The sequence below is a fragment of the Lipophrys pholis genome (genome assembly GCF_963383615.2).
Source record: "Lipophrys pholis genome assembly, chromosome: 12".
In the NCBI taxonomy this organism is placed as follows: Eukaryota; Metazoa; Chordata; class Actinopteri; order Blenniiformes; family Blenniidae; genus Lipophrys; species Lipophrys pholis.
The window spans coordinates 24,797,810-24,814,005 of NC_137641.1; the positions used below are offsets into that span (position 1 = coordinate 24,797,810).

The following is a 16,196-nucleotide window of genomic DNA, read 5'->3' on the forward strand; positions in this document are numbered from 1 at the left end:
GATTTGCTGAATGAGTTTATTGCAGGGGGAGAAAACTAGAGGAAGACCACAGTCTATGGTTTTTGTGTGTGTGTGTGTGTGTGTGCTTCATCACACCTTCACTTTAGCCTCATGACGAGCTAAATGTGTTGAAGACTATAGCCTGTTGGATCATTTTAACTTTTGCATTGCAGTTATAAAAATGTGTTTAAATAAAATATAAGTATTAGTTTGTTCTTCATTTCTTTGTTTATATGAAGATTTTTTTTTTTTTTTAAAAATTGAGAAATAAGGTTTGTTGGAGAAAAGACTTTTAGTTTAGTTTATTTTTCACAAGTTGCACGCTTAACAAGAAAATCATTTCAAACACAGGGTCATAGACTTTTCTCCAAAAGATCATTATTCCTGAGATTATGTGCTCTTGACTTCCGGTGCTGATTTTCACTATTCATGGTTGTTGCACAGTGGAGTTGTGGTTAGTGCTCATAGTGAGCGTGTTGTAGGTTCAAATCCAAGCCAGGCCTTTCTGTGCAGAGTTTGAATGTTCTCCCCTCGTGTCTGTGTATTTTCATGAACTGATGACTCCAAATTTCCCTGTAAGATTATGTGCGTATCTGTTTGCCTTGTTAACCAGCATAGAAGATGGATGGATGTAAAAACAACACTTCAATGTGGAATAATGCCTCTAGATTAATATTGGATTTTTCTATACGTAAAGCTTGCATTTAGTGACGATTCAGATTTTTCTTGTCATTGTCAAGAAACTAAAAAAAAAGACAAAAGAAGCCAGTTGAATGCTTTGTCATGCAGTAAATTTTTATTACAAAAGTGATTTTTTATTTATTTTTTAATCAAATTTTACTGCTTCATGACAATATGTATTTTATATTTATCATCTTTCTCCGGGTTCTGCTGTCGATGTCTATAGGCAACGACTCAGGGCATCATGTTTCTTTCATCAAAACACACAGGTGACATTCATTTTAGCACCATCAAGTCTCCTCACAAACCCGTAATGCCACAACCATGAGTCCTGTCCTCATAATTACATGTTGTACACAGAATAAATTAAAACCACAATCCTAGCAAACACTAAAAGAAACTTATTTGGTCCAAAAAGAGATTAAAAGATGAGTAAAAGCAACAAAAAAAACCCTGTCAATTTTGTAATTTTCTTTTATAACAGAACCTTATTTTCCGTGCACATTTGTGTCAGTGTCTCTGGGCTTAGGGTGTTTGCTACAACAGATGGTTCTGCTGCTTTCAGAATATAGTAAACAAACAAACAATGTTGGTGGTCAAATGGAGACTTAGTTGCTAAAGCAGAAATCTTCCACGTTGTTGAGTTTGATGCTCTGGAGCTCCTGACTGTCCAGTAGCCTGTAGCTGAACGACACCCGGCTGACGAACCTGCCGCTCGACACCATCCTCACCACCGTGTTATCACAGCCGATCTTCATGTGGGCTGCGGGAGAGAGGACATTTATAACTGTGACTTTAATGGGGGGGGGGGGGGGGGGGGGGGGTCTGCGATTCACTCACTGGGTCCCGTGAACGTGATGCAGAGGTCGGTGATGGGATACAGCTTTGACGTATCGATGCCGTTTCCTCCCAGGAGCTGCACGAAATCCCCGGACTCGCCACATCCAGGGATGGACCGCTGTGGAAGTCAACCGACATGTAAGCGCCGGGAAAAGTCAACTCTGCTTTATTTACAGCGACCAAGGGTTCAGGGTGAAGTTGATCAATTCTACATAGACGCGTTCACCTATTTCTTTTTGGGTTGTTTTGCTTTTGACAAGGACATTTCCATGCTTTCCAGAGTCATAAAGGACCAGAACAGTGACCAGTAGATCACCATTCCCCCATATTTATAGATAATCATGAGCCCCATGATTATCTATAAATATATATATATACTGCTCTGGTTTTTTTCTACAGTCCAAATATGTAGTGTTTCATTATATTTCTGGGATTAGTTCCTAAAATGGTATAAAATATATGATGGTTTTACTGAATTATTGTTTGTATATATACTAATATATTGTCGGTGTATTTGAAATTATTGAAGGTTGTCATGGAATTCACCAATTCTAAAGGCAAAATGAGCAGATCGGTGTATTGAAATGGATAATCCCTCTGCTGGTGTGAATTATAAGGTCGTCATCATTTGGCTGCTCGTTTCTGGGTTGTTACAGCAGATGAAGTTCCACATGTGAGAAATGGCACAGTGTTAAAGTATTTCCTGATACAACCAGCAGTGGAGTCATACCCTATCTTTGGATTCACTAACTTACTGACTTATTTTGACCTTTCAAGAGGCTCATCGTGTTCTGTAGAGTCATACAGGACAAAGAATGTGCTGTTCGTCCCAGTTTTCTTGGACTGAGAGAGAGAGAGAGAGATCTCCCCAGATCTCCGCCTCATTATGATCTACCGTCATGGACTCATAAGTCACATAAAGTATTATGATTAATTGGAAAAAAAAAATGGAAATTAATTTGAAATCATGTATATTTCTTCTGTTTGTTAGATCTGGGGAATTTAGTGTAAATTTAGAAAAGTCCTTTCTTTTGAACTGTTCATGTTGGACTGTGGACATTGTGCCACGTGACTGCATGTGTTTAAATTCTTAAACAGTCCATAGTTGTGCTCCTTTGTCTGTGGATGTGTTTAACTTTCTCTGATGTGCTCAGCAAAGAAACATTTATGTCATCTTTTTCAAGTGTCAAGAAAGAAAAACAACAATCAAAAAAAAAACCTCTTAAGTCAACAACCCATTAAGACTTAAATGACGTTCAAAGCTGCAGTTTTTAAACCCTGTGATTGTAAAATGGATATGGAGTCGACATATCCATCTCTGCAGGCAGAAGCACTCGATTACACACCTGGAGTGCAGATGTTGCTTCACGTCTTAATGGTTTTTATACTTCAGCCAGCCGGAGCTCCTCGAAGAGTTTAGCAGACCATTTTGATGCACCTGTTTCTTGCCAGTTATGACGTCTGAAAAAAATCTTAGGTCACTGGTATACGAGGTTCTCGTGTCTTTAGAGCTCTATAAAATGGACTGCATCACATATCCTGTGATGACCTTCTTATTGACGAGTGACCAAACCTTTTGACTGGACGTAGAGGTGCTGGTTCTACTTTTTTTAATTTTTTTAAAGACACTTTTTTATTGTTTTTCAGTTAATGTTTAAGTACGGATTTAAATAGCATGGTGCTATGCACAGAAAACGGTGCTCTTTATTTATTTATTTATTTATTTGACATTGTAAAATGAATAGAACAACATATTAGAAATATAATTGATAACAATATTAATAAATACTATGCCCTGATTAGCCAGAAATATACATGAAGCCACATTCTTGGGAATATTGTTTCTTACTTTTCATTTATTCGTCCAGTAAGACTTCAAAGAGAGCGTCTTTGTTCTTATTTAAATTTTGATCTTAAACAGATTCCAGAGATCATTTGTGTACCATTCATTGTCAAAGAATTCATGTCTTTGGTTATAGAAAAATATATTATTATACAACTGAATTTTACACCTATACAAAGACAAAGGAGGCATACTTAAGATAGTCAAATTTTATGGTGGTCATCTTTTATGGGACCTCAACAATATGAATGTAAGCATGAATTAAGATTTTTTTCTATTTTTTTTTTTTTTGTGGTAGCAGAAAGGAGTTCTTTTGTTATCCCAGTCTGACTCTAGGTCCAGTATTAGCTTTCATTTAACTTCTCCAACTCCCGATAGTAATAGGAGCAATGATCTATAATTTGATCAAAACAAATCAGGTTTTTTTTTAGCAGCTTAGCATCCCACTGCATGTACAAACCAATTAAAGCTACGTCCCTCTGACATTTAGTCCAGAACAGTTAGCGTGTGCTGCATTTAAAAGAGCCTTTTCCCCACTAACAGCTGCCAGTTGCTGCATTAGCTGAAATAAAAATGTTAAGTTGTAGGTTATATACAAGCTTATAAAAGCTAAAATCATCTATAAAGCTGAGGGGAACTATGAAGTCATCCATTAATCCATTTATCCATCTTCTATACGGCTATATTGGATTTTATCCAGCTGACTGTTGGGGAAGGGCATCTGCACCCTGGACAGTATAACAGTCCATCACATACAGAGAGACTGACGACACAATCACATCTACGAGTCAACAAAGAACCTCAAACCGATAATTTTACATTGTGGGTATAAACCAGAGTACTCAGAGAAAACCCATGCATGCACATGGAGAACATGGAAACCTATTATTATTATCATTACACTGTTGTTTTTATCAATACTTGCTTAAACAAAAGTTTAAGATTGATTTATTTACGATGTTGCAAACTAATTTATCAAATATGAAACATACATTCAGGTTAAAAAAAATACAAACATGAATCCATGTTTTTACCATTTTATAAAACGGGTCAGCTTGTTAAATAAATGTGGGTTTTATATTTTGCTGATGCATTTAAGTGGGTTTAGATCTCAAACAAATGTAAGTCTATTGTGTTAAATAGGTGAAACATACCTTGGAGAAAAAAAACAACCCATTGTTGTGAGAGTCAATTGGAGCCTGAGGCGGCATTGAAGTGTGTGTAATGACTGTTCACCTTGGGGAAGTTGTTGTAGTGTCCCAGGCTGAACTCCGAGACGTCGATCTCTACTGGATATATGATGGAGAAGCTGCAGTTTCTGTGCTGCTGTGGGCTCACCATTGTGTAACTGCCCTCTGGTGACTGTGAGATGACATTACATGCTGCGGAGAGAGGAGGAGGAGGAGGAGGAGGAGGAGGAGGAGGAGATGTGTTGTGAAGACTTAATGAATAATCACATAGATGCAATATTGAGAGGACACTTACACACAAGCTATAGAAAACAAAAGAGTGGCTTAGAAAATATTGAGCTGCAAAATCTGGTAATCGTGGAATTGAGTGGCCTTCGGATTTTCCTTTCTTTTACGGTCTTTGTAGAGGGGGCACAGTTCCAACTGATAACTGAAGCCCTCCTGCTGGGCTTGTGCTGTCGCCACAGAATCACAGTGTGCATGGTTCAAATCAAATGTGCGTGTCGTTCTTTATCCGTGATCAGGGTGGTCTAACTCACGGAAAGGGTTGATGTGTTTCCTGACTGTCAGGGTGAAGCTGCTGCCGGCGTTGTGAATGCGGAAGAAGACCATGGCCACATTCTGAGAGGAGCGCACGCTCTTCCTCAGCGACCCCGAGTCGCAGTAATCCACGTAGCGCTCGTACACGGGCAGAGGGTGATCCTGGGAGCTGGGGAACTTATCTCCTTTCATCACCCAGCCGTCAAACATCTTCATGAGACACACAAGCCAAAAAGTAGGTCACCAAACACGGGTCTATTGCATGAGAACATGGACAACCTTAACAAGTAGTTTGGGCTGATCAATGAGGACTCTTCTGGTTTAGAATATAAAGATGCACTAAGATGCTTGGAGGCCAGGTCAGCTAAAGTATGAACGTTAAACACAAGTGCTTTAAGTTAAAGGAGCTTTTTGTCTGATCAGGAGGCATTGCTAAGCTTACACAGGCAGGTCAATCAACCCCAGTGGCGGGCAAACAAACACACGCTGTACCACAAAACAAACTGAAGACTAAATAAGCACAGGATGACATAATAAGCTTCAGTACAGCAGATGTTGGGGTTATTTTTCGATTCTACTTTTGTTTAGAGGTTAGAATTGGTGTTTTTGAGGGACTTGTCATCTTACTGTGATGAAGTCTCCCCCTCTGCAGTCAATGTCAACATTGTCGTAATCCACCGTGATCACTTCATTAGGCTCTGCCATGAAGAAGGCGGCACAGCTGAGCTGAGGACGCTCAGCTGTGAAGGTGAACTGACCCTCCACTGCAACCATGTCCAGACAACCTGGGAGACAAACACACCGTCACACATGCATGCTGTTAACACATTATATTCGCTCTCATTCTAAACTCTCAAAGGTCATATATTCATATTTTACTGGCATTTTTGTTTCTTTTCAGGGCAATAATTTATATATATATATATTTTTTTTGTTTTTGTTTTTATTTCAATGTCAATGCTTTTTTGTATTTCAATGAAAACAAATAATAGAAAAAAATTAGCTGAATTCCAACCTCAGACAAAAGAAGAATTACAGAAATCATGGGGAAAACACAGAGCCTGATAGTAAGGCGTTAAGAAATTCAATTTATCATACAAGCATCCACAAAACTAAATACTTCTCTGTTTCATTTTGTACATTCATATAACAGACAGCTGAATATAAAATCTTTCAGTAAGAGTCTGCCACTGTTTTTGCTGGAGCCACGCCAGCAAAGTGAGCACGTTTTTGATAAAAAGAGAAACTTTAGTGACCATATAGTTCAGATAACATTGTGCAGACCATATATTCTTCCTTTGTTGATATATTAAAGTGTAAATGTTCTATTTCGAAGAAACGCTAAATACATGTGAAGTATTTTTTTTTCTCTTCTAAACAATCAAAAGTGCAACGCAAATCTGTTTGCATGACTTACGTAAAGGTCGGCGAAACAATAACTCCTCTGGTATTTCTCTCTTGAGTTCGGCGTTGAAAAATGAGTATAAATCATCTTTTGAGATTTCGTTGGTCTGCAGCAGAAAAACAAAGTGCAAAGTTTTCGACAAATATTTGCGCGCGTGCATCCGTGACGCGGTGATAGAGAGCGAGGCTGACCTTACCTCAATGTACCTGGCGTCTCCCTTCAGCACGGACAGACACATGAGCAAGAAGAAGAGTCGCTCCCGGAACGTGCGCTCCATAACCACGCGCATCTGTGACATGCGAGGCGCACGAGAGCGGACGAGCGGTCTGAGCTGCTTGCGCGGCCGCGCGCCGCTTTTTATAGGAACAAACCCAGGAGCGGAGTCTCCCACCTCCCCGCATCTTTAGCGGGCTGTTGCGTGGCGGTGACGAGAGCAAACATGAAAGATGGGGAGAGGAGGGGGGATGGATGGACAAGGGGGGAGGGGGGGGGGGGGGGGGGGTCTTAACATTAATGACTTATTTTTTTTTATTTTCAGGTCTGCAGCTGATGTGAGCTCACTTGTGCCCTCTGTAATTGACTGATCAACTTTTATGAAGGAATGAATGTAACTCCAAAGATTACACTGAGATCAGTGGGCAGGACAAAGAACCTCAATATCATCTAATGCAACTGGAATTGTTTCAACATACTATTCTGTAAGTTACTTCAAATTAATAAGTGATTAGCGTTGCCAGTCATCTTTTTAAAGTATTTTTTATAATGTTACAGTAAGTCAAAATTAACTAGTTCTGTGTTGATTGTGTTATTGATGTTATGATGTTATGAATGAGTTAGGGCCACAGTGGTGAGCTCGCGCCTCATAGTTAGAAGGTTGTGGGTTCAAATACAGGCCCTTTCCCTTGTGGAGTTTGCATGCTAACCCTGTGTGTTGTATTCCGAGTTCTCTGGTTTCCTCTCACAGTCCAAAAACATGCATGCAAGGTCATTCGATGCTGCTAAAATTGCCCCGAGGCGTGGATGTAAGTGTGTGTGGTTGTTTATCTCTGTGTGTTTGCCATGTGGCAACCTGCCCTCGCCCACTGGGATTGGCTCCAGCAACCCCGAACAGGATAAGTGGTACAGATGGATGATTGTGTTACTCTATTTTGTTTTCCATTATAATAACAATAATAACTAATAATGATATTGTACTATAACAATAATGTAATGTAATGGCCTGTAATAACATGTTAGTAATGATATCATATTTAGTTTCACTCGTGAAGTTCAGTTAGCTGGAGGAAGATGCTACATAACTCGGATACTAAACCAAACATAAATAGAAACAGAACCACTGAGACGATCGACCAACACGCACACAGCAGCAGGCAGCTTTCATAAAAGGGAGATAATGTTTATTGAGGACGTCTAATAAAAAAAAAATCAAATGTTTCTTTATATTGCAGGATGACTGAGTTTGTTTTAACTGTTCCTCCCTCAGTAAACTGGAGTATAGTAAAATAGTAACAGAGCTTCCCTTCAGCTCAGTAGGAATCACAGAGATTCACTCGCCCACTGATATTACTTCAAAAAAAAAAGGTCAAACGATGCCTTTCTTCTACTAATCAGTCAGATTATCGAGAAGTCAACAATACCAGCTGATGCACATAAAAACCAAAGAGGATGAAGATTGTGATAAACATAAAAAAAATTTAAAACATAAAACAAGATTGAAAAACTGTTTAGAATTACAATTATAAAATGAAAATAACATTGATAAATAGCACAAATACAAACTGATATCCTCTAAATTACATTTTTAGAGGGCACAGAAGTGTAACATCGATTTTAAGGCAAACAATGGGGAAAAAAATATGGGATACAGTTTTTTATATGCAAAAATAAACCACACACAGCTGTCCAGTTAAGTGATATAATATCATTTTATAGACATCAGTTCGCCCTTTTTTAAAATTCAATGTAGATCTTGGATTTCTTACAAACTGCATTTGCCTGGTTTAATTTGACTGACAGTGATCACTGATACAGTAAGAGATGGGTCAGGATGTGTGATAACACTCGTATAACAGTTTGTGGTTATAAAATTATACATTTTATCACCACCCTGAAATTTAATTTGCATTTTCTTGAGCTAATTAATAGTGTCTGCAAAAATTCTTGCAACTATTTCATACGTATAAATGAGTCTGTGAAGAATATTTGCAAACAAAAAACAGTAAAACACATTGAATGCAGCGTCTGCAGTTTGACTGAAACGAAAGATGAGATCAGGAGGAGATGAAGATGGGGTATATGGTAATTCCTTGTATATATATATATATATATATATATATATATTGACTATAAAATTGGCTTGGTGAAGAGTTTACGTAAACACAACGGCGACGTCTAACTCGTGTCACAACCTGCTGATTTATTAAGCTTCACTTCACACCAGGAGTTCATTCACTGTGCTGCTTTCACGCCCTCCGTGTGTGATGTGGTCATGACAAACACCCCCCGGGGGTCCGTCAGCACTGGGGTCTGGCTCATTCTCAGAGAGTGAGAAAAGTCTGGTTCAGAGTGGTGAACAGACACTTCCCGTGCAGGGAAATTCTGCACATATCTAGCTTTTTATGATTAACCAAGGAATAAAATACAGCATTAAGAAAACAGGCCATGTCTTTATGTTTTGGTCAATTCTGGCTTAGAGTACTATTTGAGTCCCCACGTGTAAATGTGTAATTAAAACTAATAAAATCAATCAGTGATGATTATTTATTGTTTCCACAGTGATTAAATAAATGGATCAGTGTCATCAACATAACGTTTTATTCTTTAAGCAACGTATTGAAGTCACGCTCCACGCTGTGTAGGCTACTCATTGAAATACTTGATAGAATCACACATATTTCACCATTTGTAGCTTCAGAATCCTCCTTATATAAAACAATCCATGATACAATTCATCTTAAAGTTCTTCCAGAAAAAAAAAATGCACACATTAACAGGGGAAAAGGATATTCCAATGTAGATGCAGGTATAAGGTAATGAACAATAAAGTTATTGACGTTTTTTTTCAAAGTGAGCATGACTTTTTGTAAATACTGGGCATTTTAAAATGGAAATATTGTAACTTGACATGATCAAACATAATGCCACATATATTAATTTTACATTTTAAGGTAAATGCACCCAGTGAGGCCGAGGAAGATACAGTATGCATTACCAATGCAAATAGGGGAATCACTATTTAAATCAACATGAAAAGTGTGTGAACGGTCATAATTGGTGCCGCTGGTCTCAATATGTTTAATCAAGCATTCTGTGATGGTCTTCAATAACCGACAATAATATTGTTAGGAAATGTTGAAGTTACCAAATATAGTCACGTGCTTGATGAAGGGATAATGGAGGGCATGTCTCTTTTCAAGAAGTTGCTTGATTATGAATATTTAACAAACTGATAAAATAATGCACTTTTTCCAATGTTGATGTAAAAATAATCGTGATTAAATATGTACTGTATTTCCAGCTTGGGGGGGGGGGGGGGGGGGGGGGGGTAATTAACAGTCGCAAAAAATAAGTGAAAAGACTGAACAGCTGTAAAGTTCCTTCCTGCATTCACAGACTTTATTGAAAATCAAGGACACAACGTTCCCGTCTGCACCTGTGCTCAGTCCCTGCAGGTCTGCCAGAGCCTCGGCTCTACAAAAGGTCAGTCCATTCAAACGCTGAAATTGGGCCTCGGTGTAATCCACACTCAAAACAACATGTTTGCTTCTGCGAGATAAGCTATATGTCCTGGGCTATTTTTGAAATGAGAGAAATCAGAATGTCCATTAAAATATGACACACACCCAGAAGGCAAATGGCATCTTGTATATATTTTTGGGCAATGTCACAGTAATAAAAAAGCAAGTTTTATTCTACTGGCAGTCGTACAATAGAAAACATTATGCTGGAATAACTGTTACTTTTCATAAACATGGAAATGCAGAAAGAAAACAAACGGATACTGGATTATTAAACGTCTATAAAAAAGTAAATTAGGCCTTACATTGTGTATTTATTCACAATTAGCTTATCATTTCTATGTGTTATATTGATTATAATTAAAACCCTAATGAAACATGCGGTGATGTCTCTGAAATAAATTTATATGGCAGTTGCCTTCAAACTTGGGTGTAAACATACTTAGTATGTAGTTCTCCAGCTATACAGTAGAGGCAGAAGGGACCTCCATCATGTGGCGAGGATGCCGCAACGAATCATCAACAGATTGTCGCTTCTACTCCGGCAAACACAGCCGGCCTTTCTTTTGTAGTTTGCTCGTGAAAATTCCTTTGAGGCATGAAGACTGATCAGTTTATGATATACTCTGCCACCCTCTCCACCCACTGCAGGTCCTTCCTGTTCTCTGCTGTACAGCCGGAGGTGGTGTCATCAGGAGACGCTGGTGTTTCTGCTGTAGATGGTTGACTTGCTGCACAAATACTGACAGGAACAACAAGACGAGATCACATATTGGCTTTTAAATTTTTTTTTATTTTCATTACCTCTCTGGCAAACCCGGAAGAGTGTTGGGTTCAAAGGTTCTTCATAAACTGCTAAATATACTGCTAAAATATCCATTAGTATGTTTCAGATTTAAGACAGAATAAAGCCTCTCTTTGGTCTAAGCTACCTTTTTCCTTATGTGTTATTTATTTCTGTTATGATAGAATCGGATTGTTTGTGATGTACACAGTGTGTTTATAGCAAAAATAACAGCTCTGATATGGGAACCTTTCTATTTAAATCTTACAGATTGTGTTTAATGCAACTCTTTCTGTTGTCTGTGCAGCAGATCGCTTTGGTACACTCAGTGAAAATGCATTCTTGATTAAAGGCCTAAAAACACATTTAAATTAGGTTCCTATCTTAGATCTCATCACTTTAGCTCCTGCAGCATATCACAAAGTCCATTTTCATTTATTTTTGTCTTGTTATATGTGAACAATATATTTTGTGGTGACCACTCACCGTGTTTGGAGAAGCTCCTCTGTCTCGTATAGTAAGAGCATCAAGCAGGAACCATATTTCTCATGAGGACTGATTGTTTTTCATGACAACAAGTAGACTGTTGCTGTTGTATAGGAATTCTCCATTAAATGTAAACGCAGCAATGTTTTGTTTTCAATTACAGACCCTCTTTTCATTTGGCGCCCAGGTTTGAGGTGGTTTGAAATTTCACTTCAAGCTATGATCTTTGAATTTGGCCCTAAAAGGCTGAATAGCTGAAAGCGTTAAGTTCTGTTGAGGGAGCTTCATCAGACTCCCTCACGTCAGGTTGTGTCCTTTCTGGAAACAATCTTTCTGTGGGACGTCTTCTGATATAACTAATGTCTACAATGGCAATGTGACTTCTTCAGATACGTCTTTGTTATTGTAGGGTGAAGGATTCACATCTGTTTGTACTTATTTAAAATGCCTCTAATTCGGTATGCCTGGCACCTACGCATGTTTGACCTAAACTTTACATTACTGCTTTAGGCAAAAGCTGTCAGATAAAATCGATGCAGTTCTCGAAAATTTTGCATGCTGCTGCATTTTTGCATGAAGCCACTTTTCCTGGTGTTCCACAGGGCTCCATCTTGGTCTCTTATTTTTCTCTCTCTTTACATTATTTTCCAAATCTTCTGTGCAAGTGTTGCACAGTTTATTCCTATAATAACTCTCTTGTTTTGAACTTCTGGCACCCTTATGGTCTTCCCCAATCCTGACCTCAACCCCATTGAATGTATGTTTATGGCATCAACTCGAGTGTTTTGTCAGACTTTACAAACTTGGCCAACTTGAAAAACTGGTTGCCGTGTGAGTTCCATTCCATAGAAGTGTGTGAACGGGCTGATGAGCAGCATGAGGAGGAGGTTTAGGCTACCTTTGCATGAGCTTCAAATTAAAAAACACTGGGAGATTCTTAACTTTATCCCTGCGAAGAATAGAATCTTTCTCAGAGATAAAACCTAGTAAACATTGGACTCAGTTTTGCAGATTCAATAATCACGCCTGTCTTTTGGGGATAGCCACCTGTTTCTGTGCAGTGATTTCCCCGAAAAGCAAGCATTTCATTCAAAAATCAGCATTCCTCCAGACTTTAATGAAAAACTGTGAAACACGAATACACATGTAGCAGATAACAGAAGCAATACAAACTCAGATCAAGCTGCCTCACAGGGTCCCGAGCCAAACGCTGTGACTGAGAAGTCGTGACCTGACTGTGAGAATGCCTCGTATCTGCTCCCCTCTGACACTGATGAACAACCCCCAGATCCAGGAGAGAACACTCACGGGAACTTACACCATGTGCTAAGTTTTACTTCCTCCCGTTACGCTATATTTTCATTAATAAAAAAAGAAAAAAATTGGATTTCTTATCTCACTGTAAACTGCCAGACCTTATTGATGGCCTCTAGGTGATACAATTACATGAAACATTTTGAAATTTACTCCAATAAAAATTCTCTCACACACCTGGATGTACCCCCCCCCCCCCCCCCCCCCCCAAAAAAAAAGGAGGTACTTTCTTTTTCTAGAAGACAACTTCCTTTGCTTAATGTGAACATCAGCACATTTCTTAAAATTAAATGTCTTAACATTATTATCACATCACTACTATCCTCATCTACCACCAAGCATACTCCATTCAAACTCAAATAATACACAACATAACATAAGTGTATTTGGTGTGGGGGTTTGTGCAAATTTTAATGGAATCAGGTTCTGACACTTAAGTCTTTACATCCCGCTGCATTTTATCCTGAGAAGGTAAAGATCTGTAACTTCCTGTCGACCTTAGACCTCTCCTGTATCTGTACAAACACACACAGGTTGAAGCCGACATGGTGTGTGTGTGTGAATGTGTGTGTGCGTATGCGTGTGTAAGACGGATTCAGTGCAGCCATGCATAATTCAGATTTGCAGAAACAAAGGCCTGCTTATGCCATAACAGAATTAAGCTACACATTCTTGTGAGTTAAGCAGAAGAGACTGAAATCCAGCTTGTGAGTAAACGGGATGGGAACACATTCAGCATCTTTATTCCTGAAGCGTTTTGCTGCTTCTAAGAAACCGACAAGAATTAATATGGTACACAGTTTACTGCTTTAATGGTAGCGTTTTTATGTCTTTATCTGATTATTATATACAAATTGATGATGATGATGATGATGATGATGATGATGATGATGATGATGATGATGATGATGATGATGATGATGATGATAGGTTCTTTCCAGCCTGGGGCAAAAAGTTTTCGTTTCCTTTTAAAATAAGTGCTTCATTCTATATCCTAACTGTTTCTGATGATATTACAGAGATTGATATTGTCAAGCAGGATGAAAATGCCAAATGTAGATGGCACAAAAGGGATTAGGTGATGAAATCATGAACAATATGTCTAAGCCCTAATGCTGCCCCACTCCATCAAACTGGACTATTATCTGCTGTCTAAATTGCTGCACTATTTAACCCAGATTAGATTTTTTTTTTCTAAATGTATATTTTATTTTTTCATTTTATTCATTTACTCTGTAAACTCTGTGCGCTATTGGTCCTGAATAACACATTTCGTTTACATGGAGAAGCATGGAAATGAATAAGACCATGAAACCTTGAAATCACCTCCTGTACCTCTTACGCCCTCTGCTGGTATAATTATGGACCTGCAAGCGATCCAATCATTTGTGGAGAGGGATCCAACCGAAACTCTTATAACTACTTTGAATTGTTTATATTCTTATCTTCGATATTAATGTACAAAATATTTGCAACAGAAATATTACTCTTACCAGCCACAACAGATTAATTTTTAGCATAAAACTATTAACCGCTTTGTTACAAATTGATGTAGATATCCAGTAAGTGGCGCTAATAAACTGTGTAAATTTTCTCCAACTTTGTTCTGAAGTTGAACTATTATTGTTAATATTTCATGCTTTCACAGGACAGTGCTGGTCAGGTTTGACCCACTCCAAGAATCCATTTGAGCATCACTAAAGCTTAATTTTCTTTTATGTAACCCACACTAATCTGAAAATCAAGTTTGCCCTTTGTAGTTTGTAGTACATTCGTAGTACTTGTGAGCATTATATAGGAAGTATTAGCATTTCAAATATCATTATTTCTATGCATTTAAGGACCCTTTAGGAAAAGTATCAGATTTAATGGTAAAATAATTGTATACATTTTCTGTTGTAATAAGTAAAGCTTGAGGAAGAAGGTCAAAGGTTAAACCTGCAGAAAAAGAAGAAATTACATTAAAAGGTTTGTCTCCAAATAATGTGTTTGCAAACTGAAAGATTACATTATTGCTCTCACTCCTGCAGCTCTGTCGTGTCTCCCTGCAGCTTTCACAAAATAACATATAAATAAATATTTTAATGTATTTTGTTGCATAGCAGACGGCCTTTCAAAGGGACTCCTGTGATCTGAGTTGACAAATGTGACACTCGAATTAAAGAAAGGAACAAAAGTTGTTCAACTAGAATGTGTGTCGCATCCTAACACGTCACCTGGATTTTACTTCAGCTGATAAATGTTGATAGATGTTTCTAACCCCACGTCTTGGTAAGCTTAAAATTTAGGAATGAAACGTGAATAAATCCGAATAAGTAAGTCTCATTCATCCCATCTAACCAAGACAGATTCGTTTGCTTTTCCTGCAAATCGTACAGCTTTACATATATGTTTAATACAACAGCTAAAACAGCTATTAAATCTAAAATGGCTGAAACCGCTAAAAAGGTTTTGTAAAGCTAAAAGGGCTGCGTAAACATTCAAAAATTCAAAAGGGCTAAAAGGGTTAAAAACAACAATAAACTGAAACAGCTAAAATAGCGCATGAAAATGTGGGCAGTTCTTTATTACAGTGTTTCATTTTCCTTCACTGATTTCATGGACATGAAACTCCCGTTATCTTTTTGTTATCCATGTTTTGTAGCTCAAAACCAATGTTATTTGGCGGAAAGGGGACAAAACCGTCTCCTGGGTCGCCGAGGTTTCCAATCTCTGTGCTAATCTTTTTGTCTCGTTCATACAATGTTCCATTCCTAAAAGTCTGTTTGCACACTTTCTGCTTTTCTTGCACTTGTTAAGCACAAATGTGTTTCTCCTCTTGTGTCACAGAGAAGGAAACAAAGCCAATCCACCTCCTCTATTTGGCTGTTCCTCGGTTATGGGCCCAAGTCTTCTGAGCTTTCTGGATTTACACTTGCGCTACATGACCTGTGTGTGTGTGTCTACTTGTGCGACTTCTGTTTTGTTCAGTCTTTATAACCTCCCTCATGTTTTCACTGGCCCGGTCACATCTGGCGTAAATTAGAGGCAAAGTAAGAGAACTGGTCTTTAAGAAAGAAAATCTTGAATTATATAAATGATGTTTAACCAATAAAACTAAAAAAAAAAAAACAGTTTCATTGCTACTACAAGGACGAGGACTTTTAAAGAATGATAGAATCATGTAGTTACAGTTACTGACACCTGACCTAGTTTTGTGTAGAGTGTGACATCATAGGAGACGCGACCTGTGATCGGGTCATTTTTAGCATTATTATTCGACACTCTCTGCTCTGGTCTTCCTGTGTTTCCACTGAGGACAAACCTGTCAGTGTTTTTTTTGCCTTTCGCGCTTGTTGCCTTTGGTGTGCGGACGATTGATTCAGCCTCCATTTGC

The 16,196-nt window shown here is 38.3% G+C and overlaps 1 protein-coding gene across 1 annotated transcript; it reads right to left on the minus strand.

Annotated features, from left to right (window-relative positions):
* Positions 1-276: 276 nt before the first annotated feature.
* Positions 277-6,919, minus strand: crhbp (corticotropin releasing hormone binding protein). The gene is made up of 7 exons (XM_080476388.1): positions 6,696-6,919; positions 6,512-6,605; positions 5,722-5,879; positions 5,094-5,304; positions 4,601-4,746; positions 1,522-1,639; positions 277-1,444 (listed from the first exon to the last, which is right to left on the minus strand). Exons 1-7 carry the CDS (start codon positions 6,795-6,797, stop codon positions 1,290-1,292), a joined length of 984 nt encoding a protein of 327 aa, XP_080332514.1. The 5' UTR covers positions 6,798-6,919; the 3' UTR covers positions 277-1,289.
* Positions 6,920-16,196: the final 9,277 nt, after the last annotated feature.